Source organism: Monodelphis domestica, chromosome 1, assembly GCF_027887165.1.
Source record: "Monodelphis domestica isolate mMonDom1 chromosome 1, mMonDom1.pri, whole genome shotgun sequence".
Classification (NCBI taxonomy): domain Eukaryota; kingdom Metazoa; phylum Chordata; class Mammalia; order Didelphimorphia; family Didelphidae; genus Monodelphis; species Monodelphis domestica.
In genome coordinates, this window is record NC_077227.1 from 75,860,118 (window position 1) to 75,887,274 (window position 27,157).

At 44.3% G+C, this 27,157-nt stretch overlaps 1 protein-coding gene across 1 annotated transcript; it reads right to left on the bottom strand.

Annotated features, from left to right (window-relative positions):
• Positions 1-19,155: 19,155 nt before the first annotated feature.
• NKX2-3 (NK2 homeobox 3) lies at positions 19,156-22,897 on the bottom strand. The gene is made up of 2 exons (XM_003339945.3): positions 22,361-22,897; positions 19,156-20,891 (listed from the first exon to the last, which is right to left on the bottom strand). Exons 1-2 carry the CDS (start codon positions 22,716-22,718, stop codon positions 20,203-20,205), a joined length of 1,047 nt encoding a protein of 348 aa, XP_003339993.1. The 5' UTR covers positions 22,719-22,897; the 3' UTR covers positions 19,156-20,202.
• Positions 22,898-27,157: the final 4,260 nt, after the last annotated feature.

A 27,157-nucleotide genomic window follows, 5' to 3' on the forward strand; every position in this document is an offset into this window, starting at 1 on the left:
CTCTCTCTCTCTCTCTCTCTCTCTCTCTCTCCCCTCCTCCTCCTCTCTATCCTTTCTTTTTCTTGTCCCATTTCTCTCTCCTTCTCTTTTTTCTTCTTTCTCTTCCCTCTTCCTTTTTCTTTCTTGTCCTACTTCTCTGTCTCTGTCTCTCTGTCTCTGTCTGTCTGTCTCTGCCTCTTTCTTGCCCCACTTCTATTTCTCTGTCTTTGTCTCTCTCCCATCTTTCATATATATCAAAGGGAGAGGGGGGGCATTTCTCTCCTCCCCCTGCCAATAGCTATAAGGACATGACCAAAAAAAACCCTTATACTTATCTAAGCAAATCTGAATACTGACCAACTTGTTCTGCTTTCTGTTTTCTACCATGCACCAGGCCAGTGACCACAGATCCTTCTTCACTATTGCTGGAAGTCCAAAAGAGAAAATGCTGGAAGAATCCCAAACGAGAGCCAGCTGTTCCTCCTCAGCAGCTCCTCTTATAATCCAGCAGTGAGTGGCTTTTCCTGATTCTGCGGCCAATCAGCTTCAATGCAACCTCATCACTGTCGACCAGTCAGGAGCTGTAGCATCATCTCAACAAGAGGCCAGAGCATACATCCCACAGAGAGGGACCAGAGCACATGCCTAGCAATATGGAAAGTGTCCCTGACCAACAGATTGGAGGGTTCCACAATCACTCTCATTACAAATGTAAAAGGAATTGCCAAAAGGATGTTAATTGTCAAGATGAATGGAATATTTAAAACCAAGAGACTGGACTATTTTATGACAGGCACACTAAGAGACTACCATGGGCATGCCAGAGAGAGACCTCATGTACAGTGAACCTACTTCGTAGAGATGAGTGGGAGAGGTTGTTCTTCCCATAACAGCAATAAAAGGACCCCCCCTACACACACACACACACACACACACACACACACACACACACATACACACTATTCACATTCTGTTGGACAGTCATGGGTACAAGGTTTCAGTTTCCCAGAAACAGGGAAACCCAGAGATCTATTGGGAGTCCAGGTAGAGAAAAATATGGAGATGGCTTGCTAGGGTATTTAGAAGAAACTCTGGAGCTAGAGGGAGAGGAAAGACAATGAGTGGTGCCTCCTCACTGAAGATGGAAATTGTCTATTGTTTATTTAACAAGGTACAAGGAGTTAGAGTAGATGTTGGGAAGAGTATGTCCTCTTTCCTTCATGGACTTTGTAAATGGAATATGGAAATGGATTTCCCTAAAATATTCCCTTATTTGATTCTCATAACAACCCTAGGAAATAGGTGCTATTATAATCTTCATTTTGAAGTTGAGAAAACTGAGGCAAACAGAGATTGAATGGCTTGCTCAAGGTTACCCAGCTAGTGACTGAGGCTGATTTTGAATTCAGGTCTTCCTGACTCCAGACCCAGAACTCTGTTGTGGGGGGGGGGGGGCAGCTAGGTGGCACAGTGGATAGAGTGCCAGGCCTGGAATTAGAAGGACTTGGGTTCAAATCTGACCCCAGGCATTTTCTTTCTGTGGGACCTTGAGCAAATTACTTGATCCTGCTTGCCTAGCCTTTGCCCTTCTGTCTTGTTTCTAACACAGAAAAGAAAAAACAACAACAACAACAAAACTTTATTGTGAATCTAATATGCCACCTAGATGTCTGAATTTGTATTTACATAATTTCATTTGATCAATGTAAGATTAAAATTAATACCCAATAACTCTAAGCATTATATTTATAAGATTTATTAATAATCACTTAAAGTAGAGGAAATAAAAAACAAAAGTAAAAGCCTGAGTAAAGAGAAGTTTTCCCAGCTGAGTTAGCAGGAGAAGAGAGCGAGAGGTGGCATTACAGAAACTTTATCTCCAAAATGTAAGGATGTAACGTGAGGATGAAAGTGGGATTCTGGAAATGAAGTCCTGGGGTACAAAATTCTAGTAACACAATCCCTCCTATGATTCCATTGGAAAATGAGCATGTAGAAATCTCACAGATCCAAATGTTTAGTTTACACATGGAATCAGAACACATCACCAACTTAATCTCTAAAGATCTTTAATTAGAGGTACATACAATATTGCAGTTTCTAAAAGGAAATCACAATAATTTGGGGATAAGAGATAAATTAAAAAAAAAGAGCAAAACCAATGATTGCTACATTTGACAAAAAGTCAATTTGGGGGCAGACCCCTTTGGCATAAGAGTATACATTCAAAATAAATGCCTTCAACCCCCACAGTTCAAATCACCACATCCCAAAGTTGACTCTGGATCTTTTGGTACAGTGTGAAGTTTCTGCAGGCATCTTCATGGTGCCTTCTCCAAACAGTTCACTTTATTGATTTGGGGAGGGAGGAAGTTTCTTATCCTAAAATTACTCTCAAAAGAATTTAAACTTTTCATTATAGGATAATAATATAATCCCCACCCTGAGAAGGGTGTTGACAAACACATGGATCATCCAGGGATACATGGCTGAGTTATGAAGTATATGAATCAATTGTCAAAAGAAATAAAAAACATCAAAAAATCCAAACAAAAGAGAAAAAATAACTTCTGGATGAAATATAAAATATCAAAGTCTTATATGTAAAAATTCTAAGTAAGAAAAAATAAAACTATAATAGATCCTTGAATCAGGACCCAATTAAAGTGGTTTATGTCCCACAAACCTATAGTAGAAATTATGCATTTAACCAATCAACAGCCAGGACTACAAAAAAATTGCCACACTATAAAAGACAGAAAAGGGACTAGATTTTGATGCAGACAGGAAATAGCATTCCTTGGTTTGATTATGCCTTTGCTCTGAGGGATAGAGGAGTCAGAATGGCAGGCAAAGTGAGGTACTTGGTAGAAATGTGGATCTGACAAAAGGGAATCCCTGCATCTGACTTTGCCCATAGCCACTTCCTCAAACTCCAAAATAAATTCAAGTCCCCTGTTTTGGCACAGAATCTCATCAATCCCACCAGGATTGGTTGGTCTCCTTGACCTGGTGCTTGTTGGCACTGTGCAGATTAATTTTGTGCTTCTTGGCACTATGCAGTGGCTCTTTTATGATCCCTTCTCCTGGAATCAGACACAATCATTAATAAAAGTCCCATAATATTAAACAATCAATGGCAGGATTCCATAGTCTAAAGCCTTGGGGTATGCATTGACATTAGGGCTAATGGACATTTTAAACTTACCCTAGTACAAAATCAAAAAAACACTAATACTGGTAACATGTGCTTCAAATACAAAAAAAAAAGAGAAAAAAGAAAACTCAAATACTCTATTGCACATAAAACGAAGAATAATAATAAAATTAAAAAAAATTTAAAAGTGTATAGTTCACAATCAGTGGCACATTGTTTTTGCCCAGGAGAGGCACAATACAAAGGTTCCTTACCCAAAAATGAGATCCATTTCCTTTTTAACTTGACCATGATCCATAGCATGAGTACACATAATTTTCACCAAATAACAGATTTATAAAACAGTAGTATAACAGGTAATGCACATTCAAAGAAATACCAAAATCCTCAAATTACAAGAGCCCATTTAGTGACAATAGCAAACAAATTCACTATCATTATGATTCACATGATTCTACAGTCACTTTCTGTGTGACATTTACAAAAAATATGAAACTCATGGATACTTGCCACAAGTTCTATAGATCTAGCCAATCTTTCAACCTTGGCTGAGATATTTTTAACAAAGTCTATTACTACCATCATTCCAAAATTTGGCAGAGGAGCCCAGAAAAAAAAAAAAACAAAACCAAAAACCTCTGTACTACTGATGAAGACCTTTTGGGTCTAAAATGTCACCAAGAAGCCAGATCATTCTAGTGGAAGGTGTGTTAAAAAAAAACAACAAAAGATAAAATGAGGGAAGTTTGTACCCCAAGGGAAGCTTGGACTTTCAGTATGGATAAGGGGAAAGAGAGGAGAAACTCCCACCTCAAAGCTGGGTTCAGGGGAGATAGCAGATGTAACTAGTTGGCTCAGAGAGAGGAGAGGGGGTTTGAAGATTTTCCCCCTTCTGCCTTCCCTCTTTAGCTAAAGCTTCTCTCCCCAATTTGCTCTTGTCCCTCTTGTCCCCCCTCCACTACTCGAGACCAAAAGGTCTCCCCTTGATCCATTCAGTCACACTCAGCTTGGGGAACAGATAACTTTTAATGTTAACTCAATCAGATAATACAAAAGGAATAACGGGCAGGGAAGAATGGGAAAAGGAAAGTGGGGAAAGGGGTCACTGTCTCTATATAAGCCCTTTTCCTCCCTCCTTGAGTTTGGGGGAACTCAGGCCTTGGCAGCCTGAGCCCCCTGAGAGGAAATCAGGTTGACTCACCCCTGGGCAACAGGAGCTGAGGTAAAAAGTCTGCTCAGGTTGCTCTTCAGAAAGTCCCTTCAATTGGGAAGTTTTGGGGGGAAAGATTTCCAATCACCAGCAGGAAAAATAGGTAACCCTCAGGAGAAAGTCTTTTTCCCAACTTCTCTCTTTGGCTTCTCAAGACTGAGAGAGCCTCACTGTTCTCCAAGCCAGAGACTACTTCTCCTCTGAATTTTACTCCTGGGACCCCTCCCCTGCCCAGGTGATCAATTTCACATATTCTTCAGTCTGGAACTTTTTCTCTAGTGCCAGCCTCTGTCACAAAGGGCAGAGTAAGTTAAAGAGTTACAAAAAACCCCCCCAAAAGCAAAAAATAAACCCAGTCTAGTGGTTACAAAGCCCCCTGGGAAAACCTTCCCACTTCCTGGATGAGATTATAACCCATTATGAGGTAACCAAGCCCCTTGGGAAACCTCCCTCTTCTGGTAAGAGACTGTAATAGCATAAAGGGCATTGTATTCTTTGATCTGCATTCCTATTCCAACAGTTCTTTCTCTGGAGGTGGATAGCATTCATTCTTTGTCACAAATCCCTCAGAACTGTCCTGGATTACTGTATTGCTAAGAGTAGCTAAGTCTATCACAATCAATCATTCCACAATATTGCTGTTACTGTGTATAGTGCTCTCCTAGTTCTGCCTACTTCACTCTGTATCAATTTCTGAAGATCTTTCCAGCTCTTTCTGAAATTATCCTGTTCATCTTTTCTTATAGCACAATGGTATTCCAACACCAACATGTGCCACAATTTGTTCAGCCATTCCCCAATTGATGAACATCCCTTCAATTTCTAATTCTTTGCTACCACAAAAAGAATAGTTATTAATATTTTTGTACAAGTAGGTCCTTTCCTCATTTTTGGCTCTCTTTGACATATAGACCTTAAAAACAATTTTAAATATTCATTTTATTTTTAAATTTTCAGTTTCAAATTCTCTCCCATCCTCTTTCCCTTCCTCCCCTTTCCCTTCCCTGAGACAGTAAAGAAGCTGATGTGTTTTTTTAATTGTATGTATTCAATCATGTAAAATAGTTTCCATATTAGTCATTTTGTGGAAAAGATCTTGAAAGAAAAGAAGAAAGTGAAATATAATTATGTTTTCATTTGTGTTCAGACTCCACCAGTTCTTTCTCTGCTGGCAGATGGCGTTTTTCATCAGAAGTCTTTTGGATTGTCTTAGATCACTGTATTGCTGAGAATAGCAAGGCTATTCACACTTGTTCATCAAACAAAATTGTTACTGGGTACAGTGTAGAACAGATTCTTAACCTAGTGTTCACAAATACTACCAGTGTGAGATTTCAGGGGGTTCCTGAATTTAGATGGGAAAAAAATTAAGTCTTTATTTTCACTAACCTTTAACTGAAATTTAGCATTTTTCTCAATGATTTTAAAACAATCTGAAAAGAAGTCCAGGGACATGGGTGGATTGATAAATGTTTAATAACCAGCTCGCTAGGAAGAATATATACACAACACATTTTAAAATTTAATTTGCATCATTAACATATTCTTCATTACTTTCTTAAGTCTAGCCAATAAACAAAAGAATAACCCAAGCTCTGATTTGTAGTTTTTGCTCATTTCCAAGGAATATGGGCTCACACTCCTGTAACTAGTTCTACCACAACCTTATAGGTTTCACTGGGGTACCAAAGGGCTCTGCAATGCTAAAAAGGTTTAGAGTCTTTGTCCTTCAGAAAACTGAGCTACAGTCATAACTGAGTTATGATTTGCCCAAGGACACAGTAAGTCAGGATTTCAAGTAGAGTTCTCTGACCTCTAATACAGAGTTCTTTCTTTTTTAAACGCTTACCTTCCAACTTAGAATCAATACTGTGCATTGGTCCAAGGCAGAAGAGCAGTAAAGACTAGACAATGGTAGTTAAGTGACTTGCCCAAGATCACAGAGGCAGGAAATGTCTAAGACCAGATTTGAGCTCAGGACTTCCCATCTCTAGACCTGGCTCTCAATTTACTGAACCATCAAGCTGTACCCCTACAGGACTATTTTCACTACACTTGTAGGTAGCCCTTAATGTGCATTATAATCACATTTCTCTTGTATGAAGATATTAAGGAAAGGGGCAACTATATTATGTTTGGCCCTTGGAAATGACCCTGGCCAAGTTCTTCGCACCTGGAAATCAACAAGTCATTGTGATAATCAGAAACAAATAGTTAATAGATGAAAGGAGACTTATGTGGTTAAAATGTAGGATTTGGGGAAAAAGTAGAACTAAGATTCATCTGGGAAGAAGGAAAGAGAATTGTACCTATTCTTTATTTGTGAGTCCTTTACGTGTTTTCAGTATATTCCAAAAGGTAGAATGGAGGCTTTTCTGTTCTGATTATAAGCATTGTGACTTTCAGAGTTTATATGATATCTGGCAATTCATAATCCATCTCTGTGGAAATCTAAATACAATTTATATGTAAAAAATTTTCCTGAGTAAATTCTGAATGAAGACAAAAAGAGGGAAAACTTTGAGAATATGTCCAAAAGTTGGGTCTCTCTAAACCTCAAGGCTCTAAGTTATGCAATTACACACAGACAGGATTTATGAGAAGAAAAAGAAGTATCTCTAAAAAGAGCTGAAGTTTTCATAAAATCCTCCTTCATTCTTGAGTTTCACAACCTGGACAGGGCAGCTTAAGGGTTTATATTCTTGTCCCCCTAAAAATGATCCCTTTATTTCCCCTTCTCTCTCCAACTCTTAATGCTGTGTGTTGTACTTTTATATCTCATAGTATCATAGAATTTAGGACTAGAAATGACCTTAGAAAGACCAACCCTTTAATTTGACAGATGAGTAAGTTGAGACCCAGTAACAAGCTGCCTGTGTATTGCCCCAGTACATGAGTTATTGTTGTTGCTATTTCAGTCTCATCTAAATCGCTGGGGCACCATTTAGGGTTTTCTTGGCAAAGATATTGAAGTGCTTTGCATTTTCTTTTCCAGCTCATTTTACAAATGAGGAAACTGAGGCAAATAGGGTTAAGTCACTTGCCCAGGGTCACTCAGCTAATAAGTATCTGAGGCCATATTTGAAGAGTCTTTTCTGACTCCAGACCTGGTGTTCTATCCACTGAGCTGGTGAATAAAATCCAGATCTTCTGACCCCAATTTTCTCTACAATTATAAGCTGATTTTGATGTACATTATAACTAAGTTTCACTTGTATAAAGATGTTAATAAATAAGGCACCCTGGGCCAGCTAGGTAGCACAGTGGATAGAGCACTAGGACTGAAGTTGGGAGGTCTTGGGTTCAAAACTGGTCTCAGATACTTCAGAGCTGTATGATCCTGGCCAAGTCACTTAATCCTTAATAAACCCTTGCCCTTCCACCTTAGATTTATAAGGAAGGAAGAAAGAAAGGAAGGAAGGAACCCTATACTACATGTTTTGCCCCTGGGAATGACCCTAGTCATGTTTTCACCTGATGATCAAGGCAGTCTGATGTAGCAACCAGAAACAAGCTGTTTAGAGATGAAGAAAAGACCTGGCATGGGTCATATGTAACACCTGCTGAAGTATACTTTTCCAGTGTTAAAGGAAATTCAATACGGAATCTGTATTTATTTAAGATTTCTATGCAGCCTACCTTCAGGAAGATTTGGACTGGCTTACAAGTTAAAACACTGCCCCAAATAAGACTTTCTGGGACTGTTAAAATGGAATAAAGATCATGAAAAGAAGGAAGGAGTGGGTGCTACCAGATCCCCGAGATGAGCAGACTAACAATTAGAACCTAGCATCAGCTCTAAGATTGGGGTTCTTAACCTTTATTATGTGTCATGGATCTCTTGGTCAGTCTAGGTCCAATATATAGACCCCTTCTCAAAAGAATGTTTTTAAAAGCATAAAATAAAATATATTGTTTTATAAAGGAAGAGAATTACATTGAAATACAGTTATCAATTTTCAAGTTATTTTGAAAAACTAAGTTAATGGGCTCTTCCCTGGTTAAGACATCCTGTTCTAAGTTCCTTTGCAGTTAAAGCAAAAAGGTGACACTTTAAGGCTCAGGACCATGGTCAGGAACTTCATTTTCTGATCAAAGGCATACACAGTCATTTTCAAAACCAAACTTTGCTCCCAGTCCGAAGTTATTTTTCCCAGGGATTCTTATAATGAAAATAATAAATTTGATATCAAGATATAAAAAGAAATGCCATTCAAGCAGAAATTCTTCTATTACTCCTTTATGAATGCAGAAGGTCATTCATAAGTCTTCAAAAGTATTTCATTTAAAGGTTCAGATAATATCAGCTGGAGACATTGCTTTCTGACCATTTCACTTATGACAGGAATAGGGCTCAGAGAATCTAGTTAAGATGACCATAAGACTGTGTATCTCAGACAAAAAGATATCCTAAGTGATTGGTTAACACTAGTTGTGTTAAAGGAATTTTCTCAATCTCTCCCTGTCTCTTTAAGAGGTAGGGGAGTAGGAATTGACAGATGTCTGTGAGAGAGGGCTGAAGATTCCGTTACCTAGGAGACAAAGAAGATATATAAAGAAGGATCACTAGAGAGCAGGAGGCATTTGGGAGAGAAGCTTTTAATCTTTGGACCTTGAGGGAGCAGGTTCTCTGTCTCTTGGGCTCTGACAGTTTTGACTACTGATAGTTGGGATAGAGAAAAATGGATTTAAGGAGTTCCTAGGTGATGAATGTTTATTTATTAGTATAGGTAGGTAGTTAGTGAATAAATTTCTAGGTAGAGTAGGTTAGATTAGGCTTGACCTGGCCAGACAGAACCTGTCCTTGAAGACAGAGTAGGGATTTTTTTTTTTTAGAAATTATAGTTAGGATTAGGAATTTAGGTATAGTCATAAGATATTAGAGCAGTAATCTCTTTCTTCCTTTCTATTTCCTATCTCTCTTTCTCAAATTAAACTATTTTATCAGACTGCTCCCCTCACTTTTGCCTAACTCCTACCAATTGTCTGACTCCTCCCTTACAGTTGCTACTAAATGGTTGGTAATTCACAGATATAACCTCTAACAAATACCTCTTTTAGGCAGATATTTTAAGGTAGTTAGGGATGAAGGTCTTACAGTTAGGAAGATCTTAGTTTGAATTCTATCTCAAACACTTATCAGGGTCACATGGTGACACTGGGAAAGTCACCTCAATTTCTTTATATGCAAAAAGACTATAACATTAGCATCTACCCTTTAGAGTTGCCATGAGGATCAAAAGAGAAACTATAGTTAAAGCATTTTTTCATTTTAAATCAAGTTATGATTTTATTTTTTATATTAATACACCAGAAAAAAATTATTTTATGTCGTGAAATATGCACTTGAAAATGGTAACCATCCTGACAATGCTCTGGTTTGCTCTATCAGGCTTACATGGATGGCCTTCTAGCCTTCTGAGCACAGTTTACAGACTTCCAAAGAGCCTGCATCTTCCGGTGGTTTTCAAAGAAAACCTGTACAGGCTGGTCCCCATGAAACACACAGAGCTAAAGAAAGAGTAGGACCTCTTGCTAAGGCCCCTCAGCTTTTTGTTAGTGTTACCCCCACTTTTTGTCTATTAGGGAATGACCAAAGTGCTACAAATAAGTGGGGAAATAATTCATTATAGGTATCAACATGCTAGTGAGGACCCACTCCCCAATCCTAGCCAGCTTAGCCTACTATCAGATTTAAATAACCAATTTCTTTGAATGATACTTCAGGAGAAGCCCACTACAATGTGGACCCTAACACCAAGGGTTTGGATTTACATTTATAACTGTAGTATAGGGAGACTCATCTTCCTACAGGTGAGCCTTGGCCCAGTAAGACAGTGGGACAAACTATCAGTTTTGTTATTGATACTCCCCAAACACACATGCGGCCAATTTTCAGCTCAGCTTTTCTCAATTGGAGAAGACCAATTATGTCCCAGTTTCTAATTATACCCATTCCATGAATCAATGTGATGCAGGGAGAAATGAGAAACAAGAAACCCAGATTTCCCCCCCTCCTTTTCCATCAACCTTGATCATTGAATAAGAGGAAATCAGCATGGTGGCATCACCCTGGGCTTGCGGTCCCTCACCAGCCTTGTCATGGATGCACAACACCTTGCCACTTTCCCTATGAGTTCTACCTCATGCCCCAGGTGCATTGATCATCTGGAGTCTGGTACAAGGGGTACATCATATAGCTAAAGCATTTTGGAAACCTTAAAACACTTTATAAATATTAGCCATTATTGAAGTGGGAGGCATGTGCTTTTAGGTTCTATATGTGTAGGACACAAAGCTGTCCTTCTATTGAGAAAGTTGACATGTAGTCTTCCCAAGACAGAAGGCCAACCCACCATAGCATGGGTGTGAACAACAGAGGTACCTTCAGGCAGAATCAAAATTTTCTTTCAGAAAAAAGTGCATCTCTAGATTTTTTAAAACCCTCTTCAACTCTCTGATTGAAATCCCAGAGTTCTGCACCAGATGATAAGGTATAGATCAACTTCATTTTGAAATTGACTGACCTTTCCATAAAAGAACCTCAATATTGTTGTTGTGGAATATCTGATTATTTTAGGAAGTACTAAGGGTAGCTAGGTAGTATAAAGGATAAAGCAGCAGGCGTGGAGATGAGAGGTCTTGGGTTCAGATGCTTTCTAACTCTGTGACCCTGGGCAAATCATTTAACCCTCATTACATAAATGTCTTTCTGATTCCTACTGTGTGTAGAACACGATTCCAGGGATTTGGTTAGATATATAATTTGGGTAAGACAATTAAGCCTTTGGATTTGAAATCAGTAGACTTGGGTTCAAATTCTCTTTTCTATTCAAAGAAATTCAGAAAACCCTTGTAACAAATATGCATAATCAAGAAAATCAGATTCTCCACTTTGAGCCCATAACTTATCTCTCTGGAACAGAGTTCCTTCATCCATCAGCTGAGGGAAGTTGGACTAGACTTCCAAAAAGAAATCCAAGATCCCTTCAAGCTCTAAAGCTATGATCCTGTGAATAATCATACCTCCCCCTCAATTTTCCTGTTTGGTAAGCTTAAATTTTTATATGCTGTTTCAGGTACCAGAAAAAGAGAAATTCAGGCAAAATTTGTCCATTCTGATGAATCATCAAAATCAGCAGCCGCCACCTTTGATTCAGTTTGGGGGAACAGAGACTGATTCTCTTATAGAAAGAGCAATCAGCCTTAACATGGAGACCTGCATGTCGGTGGCAGACAATTGATAATTCTTCAGACCCTGTAGAGAATCACTACAGCCAAACGTTATGGACATAGGAACGTTCTGTGGTAGAAAGAGGCAGCCTGGTATTTATTGTTTTGCAGGAGCAAAGAACTGAGGAACTAGATATTGACGTCTAATAATAGGGAATGACTAAATAAATTAGACTATACTAACTATAGTAGATGAATGATCATATAGTACATGAATTAAAATATAATAATGTAACAGACTATTAGTGAGCCATATGTTATGAAATGATTGGTTTCAGAGAAACTTGGGAAGATCTATATGAACTGATCCTGACTAGAGTGAGACAAATCAGGGGAACAACTTAAAGAATCACAACAATACAAAATAGGAAAAACAACTTTGAAAGACTTGAAAATTCTGATTAATGAAATGACCTACTAATTTCCAGAGAACTGATGATGAAGGATGCTACCCACCTCTTAGCAGAGGGATAATGGACTCAAGATACATAAGAAGACTATATTTTCAGCTAAAGAATTTGTTTTTCATTATGCATATTTGTTAGCCTTTTACATCCTTTCCTTTTTTCTTTTTCTTTTCAAATAAGTGGGCCAAAAAATAAAAGAAAAAAGAAGTATTGAGACATGAAAAAACCCCAAAAGAATCTAAATAGATTCCCAGGTAGAAGAGCAGTGAGGGCTAGGCATTTGGGTTTAAGTGACTTGCTCAGGGTCACACAGCTAGGAAATCTCTGAGGCTAAATATGAACCCAGGATTTCCCATTTCTAGGCCTGGTTCTCTAGCCCCCGAGTCACCTAACTGTCCCAAGATATTTCTTAATGTAAAGAAGGGCCACAAGGAAAGCCAAAAATAAGCACGGACAGGCAAGACAGCTATGGAAGTGGTTAGATTTATTATATAGTTTTAAATTCTACTATATGTGGAAAACACAATAGTATTTGCTAAATTCAGAATAAAAATTCATTTTTGAGAGAGGCAGATTGCTATACTATGTGAATGGCCAAAGGGAGTTTGGGATTATGGTCAATTCATTTAACCTCTCTGACTCATAATTTCCTCAGTCATCATCACCTCTACAAAGCTTTTCCTGATTCCCTGCTTATCCATTGGTCCTCAGATTACCAAATATTTACTTTTGTGTATGTGTATATGTGATACTCTTCTCCTGTATCACCTCCTATAGAATGTAAACTCCATGACAGTAAGACCATTATCATCTTTATGTTTGTATTCCTAGTGCCTGGCACAGTGGCTTTTATGTGATACAATAGGATAATAAGATTAAATTGGATCATATAGTTAATAATTTTTTTTTCTGAAATGAATGAGTAAAGTAGGAATAATACATGGATTTGCTCCTAATTGTTTTGTTGTTGGGAAAGTATTTCATGAATGGTAAAGTACTTTGTAAATGTGAGTTCTTTGAAGGAATATTTTGCAGCTGTCATCATAAGGTGACCCCCCCCCTCCTCCTCCTCCTCCTCCTCCTCCTCCTCCTTCTTCTTCTTCTTCTTCTTCTTCTTCTTCTTCTTCTTCTTCTTCTTCTTCTTCTTCTTCTTCTTCTTCTTCTTCTTCTTCTTCTTCTTCTTCTTCTTCTTCTTCTTCTTCTTCTTCTGCTTCTGCTTCTGCTTCTTCTGCTTTCTTCTTCTTCTTCCCTTCTATCTTAATATCAATTTTAAAGCAAAAGAGCAGTAAGGGCTAACTAATTCCCTATAGTCATTTGAACCTCCAACTTTCCTGCCTCAGGAGTAGAAACTCAGTTTGTTTGTTTTTTAAACTCTTACCTTCTGTCTTAGAATCAATACTATGTATTGGTTCTAAGGCAGAAGAGTGGTAAGGGCTAGGCAATGGGGGTTAAGAGACTTATCCAGGGTCACACAGTTAGGAAGTGTCTGAGGCAACACAATTTGAACCTAGGACCTCCCATTTCTAGGCCTGGCTCTCAATCCACTGAGCCACCTAGCAACTACCCTCCCCCCCCCCCCAGTTTCTTTTTTTTTTTAACTGTTTTTTGGTCAATTTTAAACATTATTCCTTACAAAAATCATTTTCTATTCCTCCCTCCCTTCTCCCCACCCCTTCCATAGCCAATGCGCAATTCCACTTGGTATTACATGTGTCCTTGATCAGAACCCATTTATTTCCATGTTGCTGGTGTTTGCACTAGGATGTTCATTCAGAGTCTACATCCCCAATCATATTCCCATCAACCCATGTGATCAAGCAGTTCTTTTTCTTCTGTGTTTCTACTCCCACAGTTTTCCCTCTGAATGTGGATAGTGTATTTTCTCATAGATCCCTCCAAATTGTTCAGGATCACTGCATTGCAACTAATGGAGAAGTCTGTTACATTCGATTGTAACACAGTGTATCAGTCTCTGTGTACAATGTTCTCCTGGTTCTGCTCCTCTCACTCTGCATCAATTCCTGGAGGTTGTTCCAGTTCCCTTGGAATTCCTCCAGTTTATTATTCCTTTGAGCACAATAGTATTCCATCACCAACATATACCACAATTTGTTCAGCCATTCCCCAATTGAAGGGCATCCCCTCGTTTTCCAGTTTTGGGCCACCACAAAGAGCGCAGCTATGAATATTCTTGTACAAGTCTTTTTCCTTATTATCTCTTTGGGGTACAAACCCAGCAGTGCTATGGCTGGATCAAAGGGCAGACAGTCTTTTAGCACCCTTTGGGCATAGTTCCAAATTGCCCTCCAGAATGGTTGGATCAATTCACAACTCCACCAGCAAAGCATTAATGTTCCAATTTTGCCATCCCCTCCAGCATTCATTACTTTCCTTTGCTGTCATGTTAGCCAATCTGCTAGGTGTGAGGTGATACCTCAGAGTACAAACCCAGTTTCTTAAGGCTTCCTAAATTCCTTTTCTATTAGCCACCTGAAAAACATTTAGCATCCTCAATCTGAAAGTTACTGGATTTATGCCTTCAAAGTAGGACCCCAAATCCAGACAAGCCCCACTTAACTGAGCACAGATGTGGACCTCTCCTTCCCTGTAGACCAGACTGCCTCCCCTGTGCAGATCTGGGGTACAGTTATGCCAGTGCCACAACTCACCCCTCCATTCTAAAGTTAGTTTTATTTCCCAGAAGAGGTGGTAGATTTTTCCCACCAACTTGCTTATCCCACCCAATATGCTATTCTCTCAAATTGAACCCAACAGACATAGGAAACAAGAAAGATAATGGATTCATTCTAAAGCCTGGGTTGCTTGAAATTCTAGAACTAAAGGTCTGGAAGAGCAGACTCCTGGGAATCATCACTGCTCACTCTTCAATGGATTTTTTGGTACACATCATTAATAAAAAAGGAAAACGTACCCACTCCGTGTATCTCAGTAAATAATGAAAGCTTTAAGGAAGGGGGAGGAAAGATGGGATATTCTCTCCACTCTTCCCCATCTCTGTCACCTGTGTTGACCTGTACTAAATAGGTAGTTTGGGAGTGAAGATGAGGGAAGCAACAATCACTCCCATCCCTATTACGAATGAGTAGACACCAGCTGAAAGCGTTCTTCTAATGCTAGACAAGCCCTGCCTAGGGTGAGCAGCGACTGGGACAGGATCCCTTCGCCAAGGCTTAGGGACAAGGGTATCCTAGCAACGCCTGATATTTGTATTTCCAGGCTAAGAACGAAACCAAGCTCTTTCGCTGCCTTTCCAGCGCCCTGGCTAAGAGAACTCTGGGAGTCCTTGGTTCCGGGGTGGGCCAGGAGTTGAGCTTCGCTGCAGCGGCCTGAGCTGAAGCTGACTATCCGTCCCATCAGTGCCCAGTATTTCCCGAGCACCTGCGCGGCGGGCTCTGTGAGAGCTTTGAAAAGCTCTCGCCCAACCCAGAGCGTAGGTTCGGAGCTCGGAGGCCGGTCTCTCTTCTTAGGGCTAAGGGCCCTAGAAGTTCGTGGGAAGGAGCCCTGAAAGTTCACTTTGGGGCCCCTGAGGATAAGGAACAATGGAAGGGAAGGAAGAGGATTTATAGAAAGTCCTTCAACCAGACCCCGCTGACTACTGATTCTAATCTAAAGTGATGAGGGGGGCCAAGCAGCCGGGCTCCCCACCCATTTCACCAGCGGAGAGGGCTTAAGGTCACTCCTGCTTTTTCCTTATCCTAGGCCCGTGCTCGCAGCTGGCCAGCACTGCTCCGCTCCTGCCCCTGCCCCTGCCCCTGCCCCTGCCTCTGGCTCTACCCCAGCTCCAGAGCACAGATGCCTGGGAGATTTGCTTTTAGCACTTAACCCTTTGCCTCTATTTCTTCTTAGTAGTGCGGGAAATAGAGCGAAGTCTATTGTTCACCTTCTAGGTGTATCTGAGCTGACTTTGGGAGTATTTGTTGTGAGCTGTCCTATCTAGTCCTGAGGCCCCGAATTTAGAAATGGCCACGGGGGGGGGGAAACATTTTAACCTTCGGTAGAGGGATAGAGAGCAGGCAGCAGCGGGGCTTTTAACCAAGTTTGGGTCTCTGAACTTGGATTGGGGGGAGGGGGAGGAAGAAAATCTTAATTTTCACTAACCTAAAAAAGAAACAGCATTTCGTTTGATTATTTAAAACATTTTCTTCTGAAAAGGGATCCAAAAGCTTCACTGGACTGCCAAAAAAAAAAATAAAAAAAGAAGAATTCAAGAGTGATTCACTAGAGAATGAGAGTCTGTCAGGGAAGATGTACAATGAGAAAACCTTTAAGGAAATTCTGTGCCTGATTTCACACCCCAAAAACATTAGGGAAAGATCCCAAGAAAAGGGGGCTAGCTAGGTCCTGTCCAGCCTGGGCCCAAACACAAAGAGAATGACAAAAAATAACCCGGAAATCTAATGAATGAATCCTAGGTCAATCTAAAGTCTCTTTGGTGGTCTAGTGGCTATCCACTATCCTGAGTGAAGCTGACTGTCCAGAATTGCTGTCATAAGACTTAGGTTTATCTTGCCTCTTGGGACACTATACTTCAGGTGTGAGACCATGCATGGGTAAGTCAGTCACTAAAGTCTTCTGGGCCTCAATTTCCTATTTTATAAAATGGAACTTGTAATGCTTTATCTCTCAAGGCTGCTTTGATGTTCAAATGAGATAATGTACATAAAATGTTTTATATATGTTACTACATGAGACCAAAGCCAGGCAGCTTTTGGGAAGAAAGCAAGAGAGAGTACGACCAGTATGAGTATGAAGAGATCCCAGTGGAGACTCAGAAAAAAATGAAGTTAGTTATTTAGAGAATTCCAGGGGAAACCTATGCCTGGTAATAGCTTGAGAAAACCCACCAGACAGTATGGTCTACTGAGTCTTGAAGAGTCAGATACAATTGAAAAGCAACAACAACAAAAAAATAATAGCTTTCATTACAATTACTCCATGAAGTTGGTCAGTCACAGGGCAAATATCACTAGAGCTGAGGGTCTGAGTGGTGAAGGAGGCTATTAAATGGACAAACCGGGACTCAAATCCAGGTCTTCTGGCTCTAAATTCTATGCAATTTGACTCCCCCTACTCTAGACCAAAACGTACTTAGAGCATTGACTTTATTGCAAAGTTCTCGAGTTCTTCTCAGGAGGTTGCAGATGTGAAATGTGCCTAAAACTCTTTCCCGTTTTAATTCGAATCCTCACCACCCCTTTTCTTCTTCTTAAAGGCCTTATCACAGATACTAGAACCCAGCCATCTGGCTCTGTAATGGGATGTGGGAAGAGAAGAATTCTGATTAAGGAAACTTTTTTTTGGGGGGGGGAGCAATCGGAGGACAGAAATTAGCATTTTTGTAACACATCCTCGTTGACTGACAATCTCCTGTGCAGCAATTTGAGGGCCCCTTGTCGGGCCACTACTTGAAGACATCCTTGTTGGGAGGTCTCCTACCCTCCAGTAGTATCCACCTTCCCCACTCATATCTTGCCAGCACGTGCCTTGAGCCATCCCCCCTCCCCCCAATCCATCTCTCTTAACCAGGCCCTAGCCACCTCAGAAGTGAAGGGGGGGGCGGGGCGGGAGATTTAGAGGGTGGCCTCATTAGGAAGGTGTGCTCTGCCCCGAGGTTGATGGATTGGGGGGGCGGGGTTGGAAGGTGTGGAGGGAGCTGCAGAGCTGAGAATGAGAGGGCAGAAAGGCTGATCTGTTTCCAGAAGATGGGATAGTTTGGGCTGCCGCACCGAGGAGGGAGGGGAGAATATGCGCTGCGGAATCCACTGGAATCAGCCTCAGAGGGAGCATCGCCTTTCCAAGTCCCGCATCCCTCCAGCATCCCCCCTTCCCCTTCCATTTATCTAAGCGAGTCGCTGCCTGGGCGGTCAACTGAGATTCTGAGAGCTTCTCGCCCTCTCTCCCCCCTCCTCCTCTTCCCTTTCCCTCTTTTCTCCAGCCCCACAGCCCTGCTGCAGCCCCTGCGACGTCCCCACCCCGCTACCCCTTCCCCCGCCCCCTTCTGTAAAAGCGAAATTGCTAAACTTGTAGCAAGAATGACCCCGCATTCAGGCCGCCGCCTCCCGCTGAACCTCTCCGCTCCCGGCTCGGCCGTGGCCTTAATCAGTGTGCCCCTCCCTGCTTCCCGCCCCAACCTCCGCCCCCCTCCCCAGCCTCCCCCTCTCCACCCAGCTCACAAAAAGTGGGGAACAAAACCCCCGCGCATTTCTCCGTCCCTCTGTTCAGTAGACTGCTGCACAAAGCCCCCGCTCTGAGAAGCAATAGGGGAGCTCTAGGGGGACGTCAATCCAGACGCGCTGGGGTTTTTGTTCGTGCAGGGGACCTCGCCTTCCTACCACACCTTTTGTTCTGGACTCCAATAAAAAGCCATTCTTTCCGCACCTTCCCGGCCCGGAGCCGCCTTTCAGCTTGGCCCGGCCCCACAATGGCGCGGCTCTCTAATGCCTCCCCATTCTCCCGCCTTGGCACGCTCACAATCGGGCCGTGTGGCAGGGCTGCCCTCGCACAGACATTCTCCGCAAGTGACTGGGAGCTCGACAAAGCCGCGGCTCCCGAGGAAAGAGCAGAGTCCGGCCCTACCAGGACTGTGGCGGGGGTTGGGGGGAGTAGAGAGAGAGAGAGAGGAGAAAACTGGGGGGGGGGGGGCGGAACGTGGACAGAAGTGGGATGAAGCACCCCCACCTTGGGTGTCAGGGTCGGCTAGCGAGGGAGGAGCAGCTTCCCAGATGGGCTCTGGATTTGTGGGGGAGGTGAACGCGATTTTCTACTATCCCGGGGCCCCTCAGAGCCTGCGAATCTCGAGTTTTAAGGCCGAGCCTTGGCCCCGAGTTCAACGTGGCCCCAAACTCGAGTGAGAGCATCACTTCAAATTGGGGAGGGTAGGAAGGCAAGAGAAGCAGGGGTCAGAGCCAGGAGCTGGATGGGAATCTTTGCCCCGCAACTAACATTAGATATACTTTTTAAAAAAGGAAAAGAGTCCCCGAGACCAGGGGCCCCATTTTACCCTTAAGCATCCCATACGGCAGGGCTATGGAAATGGTATGGCGAGGAATGCAATCTTAATTTCTCTGTTACCTCTTCACAACAGATTTACTTTACTCTTTGATTCAATAAAGTTTCTGTAGCCGAATATGGATTTGAAAATATTGCACCTTCTTTATTAATTCCTGTAGTGTGTATGGCAGCTGTTGTGTACACGGTGTGTATATAGGTATATATATTTATAATATGTGCTGGATACAGAATATGGAACAGAAAAGAAACAAAGTAACGCCTTCCAGGGTGCCAGGAGCTACACAATTTGTTTAACCCCTGAAACCCTTTGATCTCGTAGCTTGCTCCGCTAATCTGCAAATTGGACTGGAAAATTTAAGAATCCTGGGGCATGCCTGCTCCCGGGCGGCCTTGGAGGGGAGGCTGAGAACTCTCCCATGGCCATCCAGGAGGTGGGCGGGATGCTCTTGGGACCTACTTCTTTCCAGATCCCCCTCCTCTCAGCCTCCAACCTAGTAAGTCTGCCTGGGGTGGGGTGGGGGTGGGGTATGATATAGAGGGCTCGGGGTACGAGTAGTAAGGACAGTTAAAGGACTGCAGAAAAGACTGTTATGTTTGTGGGGATATGGAGACAGGTCCTCTTCTGAAAACAGGATAGAGAGAGGCTGGAGAGCTCAGAAAGGTAGCAAAGAGAGAGGAGGGAGTATGGGATCAGGTCACTCAGAACCCTTTTCTTTCCTCGCTAATACTAATTCTTAGTGCAAGCTGAGGGAAGGGTGGGGAAAAGAATTCCCTCGAATCTGGCGCTTAGAGAATTGGGAGTCCCATCACTGGCCGCCCGGGATGCAGGCTTGCTAAGAGCCACCAGCCTCTGGCCTGTTCTCTGAGCTTCATGGTGGTTGGCCTCAAACATGTTGCTGTTACATAGTATAGCTTTAAGTATATATGTATAGACCATTATTTCTCCTCTATGCCAAGGAGCCATTTCTGCCAAATACAGTCTGCTGGGGTAGAAACGGGAGCCCTGCTTGTCCTCCCTGTCCCCACCATTTCCGGTCCCGAGTCAGCTGCACTCTGAACCCTGGGGCCCGGAGATTTCTTTAGGAAGGGGACGCTGCCAGGTCCATCTTCCCCTGGCCAGGTCTTTCCCGCCTTTCAGTCTGATGAATGCCCTGCCGGCTGCTCCGGAGCTTCCTTGCCCGCCCCTACCAGGCTCGGATGCCCTGCAATGTGCCCTGGGCGCAGGCTGGCACTCCGCTGCCCTGGTGGAGGCTCTGGAGGGGCTGTGCTGCGCCTCCGAAGCCTCCCAGGTTGCTCACGTTCACAAAGGGGCCGCCTCCCGCCGCGTTGCAGGCTGGCGGGATGGCCGCGGCTGCAGTCGCGCCGCTGCTCCCGGGATAAGTGCAGCCGTAGTTGCCACTATAGGCGGCTGCCGCAGCGGCGGCGGCGGCCGAGTTCCCGTAACCGTAGCTCGGGAAGCTGTTATAGGAGTAAGGGCTCGCGCCCACACTGTAAGGAGCGTTATAACTCTGCGCCCCACTGATACAGGGCTTCCCGTCCCTCACTAGCACTGGCACCGCCACCCTCCTGGGAGGCGGTGGGTGTGGGTGCGCCCCCATCTCCAAGGACTTGTCCTGACGCTGCCTCTTACACTTGTACCTCCGGTTCTGGAACCAGATCTTCACCTGCGTAGATGTGAGCTTTAGGCTACTGGCGAGGTGCTCCCGTTCCGGCGCAGACAAATACCTCTGTTGCTTAAATCTCCTTTCCAGCTCGAAAACCTGAGCCTGCGAGAAGAGAACCCGGGGCTTCCTCCGGCTGCGCTGCTTCGGCCTTTCGCTCTCCTCCGCCTTGCACTCTCCTGCCTCCAGCGGCTTCTTCAGCGGGCAGCTCTCTGGGAAAGGAGCAAAAACAACAGTGTTCCTTAGTGTCCCCCTCAATTGGCCTTGAAGCACCTTCTCTACAGGAGAGACTGATTATCGGGGGTCCGTGTACTACTGTGTGTTTGCATCTGGGATCACTTGTGACTCTGGGTATAATTTGGGGGTGTGAAAGTGCCTTCCTCTGCTTGAAGGGTGCATCACCCCTTCTGTTCCCCTCCTAAGAAGGGGAATGAACTTGGAACACATTTATTTACTGTCTCAAAGACTGTATGAGACTGTGCTTTTACAGTGAAGTGCAATGTCTGTATGCAAGTGGGCTGTAAGATGCGTTTTTATTTATATGCTGGGTTCTTCCCGAATAGACTGTGTACTGCTGAGCAAAGCAGAATCTTAATGGGTTGAAATTTCTCGGTGTGAATTTCCAGTGGCTATTATCACAAGTAGACAAACCCAGAGAGAGTGAGTGAGTGAGTGAGTGTGTGTGTGTGGTGTCAGCTGCAGATAGGTTTCAGGCCCATGGTTATGGCCAGCTCCACACCAACTTGTCCTGGAGGAGAGCAACAGGGCCTCAAGTTCCTCATGTAAGAGGGGGCTGGCCTGGATGACCTTTACCATGTTTTTTTAGTTCATTTCTTCCAGTGTGGCTCTAGGATTCTATGCCCTTTTGACAAAGTCTCCCCAGAAATCCTGTGAGGGATCTTGGTCAAGCTCTTTCTCCAGAGCTCAGTTGAGTGGTCCCTGGGAAAGTCAAGAGCATCTTCTATAGTGACTCAAAACAATGCTCTCAGAGTTTTCGGCTAAGGCTAAAGCTTGAACGCTGGACGCTAGCTAACAAGGCCCAGATTGGCAGCTGTCTATTCACACCACCTCCTAAAAATTCAGGGTCTGCCATAACAGAGCTCCCCAAACTGACCGGTTCTGGCCTCCAGGTCTGCATTGTGATTACTGCGTGGGAGCGCCGGGGCTGCCCCAGGACATGGGGGCCGGATAGTCTGGGCATAAGAACACCTCTTTCTGACTTTTGGGGGAATAGTGGAAAGGGGAAGGAGCTTCCTTTTTCTATTACACTTAATTATCAGTTTTGGGAAAGAGAGGAGGGAAATACAACTGCGCAAAGCAGGGCAAGTTCTCTGGCCAGGGCAAAAAGGCTGCCGGCAGCTACAACGTCCGAGGCATTGATCTCTAGCGGACTCCCCAGACTCCCGAGAACCGGCCCTTCCCCACACTTGCGGTTTGCAGGGTGACAGCCTCGCTCTCCAGTCTGCAGCTGAGGTTTTCGGGGTCACCTCTTCCCCCAACCCCCGCCCTTGCTCCCTCGCAGGTACCTGCGTTGTGGCAGAGCTGTCGCTGCACAGGACCGGGGCCTGACCCCCACCAAAGGCTAAAGGAGCGAGAGGCCCTGCTGGCAGTTTATGGGAGGTGTGCGGGCCTCCGCCTTTGTTCCAGGTGTGCGGGCGTTTTTCCTGTCCCCTCTACTCACTCTGGCTCCTGTCCCTCACGACCCCGTCGGCCTCCTCTTCTTGGTCCTTGGGCCCGCAGGAGCCTCGGAGGACCGTGTGGACATAGCTGTCGGGACAGATCCCCGTCTCCCCGTGGCTCTCGGCTGTGGCTATTGAGTTTAAATAGGGCAGTTTCTCTCCCTCCTCCTCCTCCTCCTCCCCCCCGTCAGAAAATTGGGCCGCCTCCCCAGCAGCCAACATGCAGGAGGGGGCCGAATGGAAATGCTGCTCCAAGTCCGACTGCAAGTGCCCGCCGTTGTACTGTTGTTGCTGCTGCTCCAGATTCAAAATGTCTTTGACAGAGAAAGGTGTGGAAGTGACCGGGCTTGGTAACATCATCAGAGCAACTTAATTGCTCAAAGCAAATACTCAATAAATCCTCGACCGAGGGGCGGGGGAAGCGGTTCCTGCTGTCCTCCTGACTCTACCTCTGCTGCCGAATAGGACTTTTGACAAACGATGGACGAGGTCCTGCTGCAGTCTAAATTGCCTCCATTAGCCTGGAACCGGGGGTCTGGGTTTTGTTACAGACACTGCAGGGACTAGGAGCTGCGCTCAGAAGCCGCCTCTGTCCCTGGTCAAGACGTCACGGTGGGGGCTGGACCCGGTCCCCGGGCTTCTTCTGGATTGGCTTAGGTGGAATCCAGCCACGCCTCCATTGCCCCTTCCAGAGACCCAGCAGTCCTACCAGAAATAGAAATTGACTAAGAGAATCGGGAAAATCCAAGGCTTCCCAGAGCAGGGCCTGGCCCAAGCCGCTAGGTGCAAGGTTGCTGAGGTCAGAGTGTCCAAGATTGGCCCAAGCAGGCACCAATCGCTGGTGCTCTCAGCTTCCCTTAGCCCAGAGGATCTGGAGATATTTTTGTCTTATGGATCTCTCTGGCAATCAGTCTGGTGAAAGCTTGGAGTATAATGCTTGTAAGTGCATAAAATAAAATACGTGGGAGTAACCGAGGAAACGAATTGGATAGAAATACAGTTATCTATCTATCTATCTATCTATCTATCTATCTATCTATCTATCTATCTACACAAAGGAAGAAAAAAAGACATAGTTAAACACTCTTGCACTCCAACTCTTTTAAGAATCCTTGCTTGTCTATTCACCCTCAGAGGAATTTGAGACTTCCAAGGGTAAGTTGCCTATTGATCCACATGCCTTTGAATTCCTGGACTGAAAATCTGATGAATTGGAAGCAGGCAAATGGATGTTCATCTAGATGGATTTATTATAAATAATAATGATGTGGCAATAATCCTCTCTGTTGGAAGTCACAATACAAAATACAGCATGGATAAAATGTAATCTTGGAGGCAAAGACTGTTTCTTGGTTATCTTTGTATCCACAATATCTCACACGGTTCCTAGTACATATTACTTGCTGAATAAATGCTAGCTGGAGTACTGAATTGACATGCAACAATATCATCACCGTATCTCTAAGAAGTGGATGCTTGTAATTAGGCTATTCAGATTATCCTCACGTGGATAAAGTAAACTTTAATGTTTTCAAATTTTGCCTCTCCTATGAAGCTTAATTGACTTCATAGCATTAATTAATATTAATTTTAAATATTAATATTAAAGATGGAAGGAAACTTAGAGGTCAGAGGATGGAAGATTTCCATATGAAAGGGTTCACCAGGGCTCATTTGGGCTAACCAGCCTTCCTATTCCACAGATGAGAAAACTGAGCCGAAGTCTGGAACCATGCCCATTCACGCAGGAGTGAGCCCACTGACACCACCTTCTGTCCTCCTTCTACTACTTCTCAACGCAGGAGGCATTCTCTCCTCTCAGATCTCTTGTCCAGATACAATTCTATACAGCCCAGGTCTTGCTCTGGTCTTGTGATGCTCTCTGATTCTTTCACGTGTGTCAACTTTCTCTTTTGATGAAATGATAAGCTTGAAGGCAGGAGACCGTGTCCCTTGTATTCCTCATGGTGACTAATCCTGTTCTGGCAAAGGGAGAAGAGGCGAAATATTTGACTTAATTGTCTTAGTGTTTTCGAGACACATACGGAGCCTTTAACGGGAAACCAGCTGGATCAGAGACAGTCCGGTTTATAGAAAGTCCTTGGGCCCATCTGTGTTTGGAAAAGAAGGTCATCACAGCAAGGCCCGTCTAGGCCCAACTGCTTCTGCCGGCTCTGTCCAGCAGTTCTCTAGTTTGGGACTTTCGGAAACTCCGCCCACCTAGAGGAAGAAGATAAGTCAATGCTAAATGCTGCCAACTTCTGGGGTAGGAATTAAGATCCGTAGGCACCGGGAGGCGTGGGATGGGGTACGCAGGGACTGGGGCAAAGCGGTGAATGGTATGGAACAACTCAAATCAAGCAGCAGAACTAAACTGGAAGGAGGATGGGGAGGCAGCATCTCTGCGCTGGGGAAGACAACTGAGACCCAGGAGCTGGAAGGAACGGGTGGGAAGTCAGGCCATAAGACGAAGAGATTGAAAGGTCTCTCGATCTAGACTTCGTGGCGGGAGTTTTCTTGTCTACTAAAATGGGGGGTGGGGGGGCAGGAATAAAGTGATCTTCTGCGAGAGCACCTTGGGAATGCCCGTCGAAGGAGTAGGGGGAGGGGAGGAGCCTGCGGAGGGGGCGGAAATACCACTGGGACCCTGCCCTTGGGGCTGCCTACGGGAGCTGGACACGTGGGCTGGGGAATGCAGGAGCCTTAGAGGGCGCCACTGCTGGCAGTGGCTGGGGGAGGGGGAGGGGGCGGAAGAGTTTGAGGTGCGCCCTCAGCGGGCGGAGCTCAGCAAATGGGGAGGGAGCGTCCCAAAGCCCAGCATCTGACTAATGTTTTGTTTCTATTTAAAATAATAATGAAGAGGAATGCTCAAAACCCCGACAAAATCCAATGTCTTTTTTAAACGAACCGTCTATGGACTCGTTTTTGGTTTTGTTTTTTGCAGATTTCAACAGCTTAGGTCTCGCGTGGAGCTAGGGTAAGTAAGCTGCAAGAAGGAAAGGTGGTATTTGTTAGAAAGGGGGATATAAGAGAGGGCAACGGAGGAAGGCCTGGGGAAGAAGGGAGGTTAGAGGAGAAACCTTGGACCCTGGCCTCCTGGGTGACTTGGGTCAGGAAACATCCCTGCGTCTGCTGACCCCAATCTGAAATTATTGCCTTATTTTTTGTATTGATTCTCTCCACGGACTGCGGAGGTGGAAGGGAGAGCAGGAATGTGGGGGGATGGGGGGAAAGTAAACGACGGAAATTCTTTGGATTTCCTATGGATCTATGAATTTATACATCTGTTTATCTGAACCTTTTCTACTCCCGCCTCAAAACACTTGAGCAAGATCCCTCGCGCTGGTTAGTGGGGAGCCAACCTGCCTGTGACGGAAGGCAGGGAGGCCAGAGAATAGTCGAACACCATTACACCTAGTGGGCCCTGATACTTGTACCCCCGCAGCCGCACATACGCCCGCTTAATTGCGGCCTTGAGCCTCCCAGTAAGCTTACATTTTTTTTTTTAATTCCAAGGAGCTCTTCAAAATAAAGAAACAAGAGATCATCAGGGACCCTAACTCAGAGGTCCCCTTTCTCCCCCACAAACCCCTCTCTTCCACCATCCCACTCTAGCCCCTAACCTTCCTCTACTGACTTTAGAGAAAGGGTCAAACCAGGATTTACACTGTAGGGGACTTCGGAGTCTGATTTAAGAATTGGTGCGGGTGTGGGGAGAGGGAATTGAAGAGGAAGTTATTCTGGTTCTTTCTTTGGGCTTCGAGCTCCAGCCAGAGGCAGTCTACCGCCCCGCTCTCAGTCTCAAACTATAAGCATCTCGAAGCTCTAGCTGGGTGGGCTGCGACTGCGTCCTTCCCCGCCCGCCTGCCTGCCTGGGAGGAAACGGAAGATTAGGCCGTATCTAGAGAGCTTCAGGTGCCCAGCGGGACTAGGAGAGAAGTCCCATTGCTCAATTGGGCCGAGACAGGACCTCAGAGAATACGAACAAGATGTCCAAATCGTATTCCTGCCCCACCCCCAACCACCCCAAAGCTCCACAAGCCTCCTCAGGGAGCCTAGAGGAAGAGCGGGCTAGAAACCGTGGGGATGCGGTCTGGCTTGGCCCTTAGCGTTAGCGCAGTTTTAGGATAACCAGATAAGCTCTGAGTTGAGAAGGCAGGCTCTGCTTCTGGAATCCAAGCAAGGCTGAGAGCTTCAGCCCACTCACCTAGAATTTTCCCCCTTTTGCGCATCCCTGGAATAATGAAGGCCTTTTTGCCTGACTTTTCACGAGGATTTATATTTATGCAGTCAGTCCAACACAGATTTTTCCAACACCTCTCCCTCCCTCCCCTCCCAGATCAGTTCCTTAAAGACAGTTACTTTCCGCCACGATCAGGTTCTGTGAGGGTTTTTTTTTTCCTTATCTGTTTCTCCAAGGCAGAAGTACATCTCCCATTCCCTTTCTTTAAAGTTTCGTCCCCGTCCTGTATTTCTCTTTTCGCCTGGAGTCCACCTTGGTCTATCTCGGCAGGCCGGAGAGTGTTTGCCTTAGGTTTCCTTCATATGGGGATGCTTAGGCAAGAAATCAAGATTCTTCCTAGGCAACCCGGCTCTATATAGCAAAGGGGCAAATGAGCGGAGTTCTATTACCTTGTCTGGGAGTTCGCTGCTTCTGGGAGCCCCACTATTCCATTTGATTACATGGTTTATAGGCGGTTTTGGAAAATGAGCATAACCGTAGTTTCATTCTGTGGATTTTTGTATTTAATTTTCACAATTTAATAGCTGATTAGGTCGTCTACATCGATTATAGAATT

Coding starts and splice junctions, on each gene's coding strand:
- NKX2-3 (XM_003339945.3), bottom strand. CDS start 22,718: ATGATGTTACCAAGCCCGGTCACTTCCACACCTTTCTCTGTCAAAGAC. Junction 20,892..22,360: donor CGTGAGGGACAGGAGCCAGA/GTGAGTAGAGGG, acceptor CTCCTTTCCCAG/AGAGCTGCCCGCTGAAGAAG.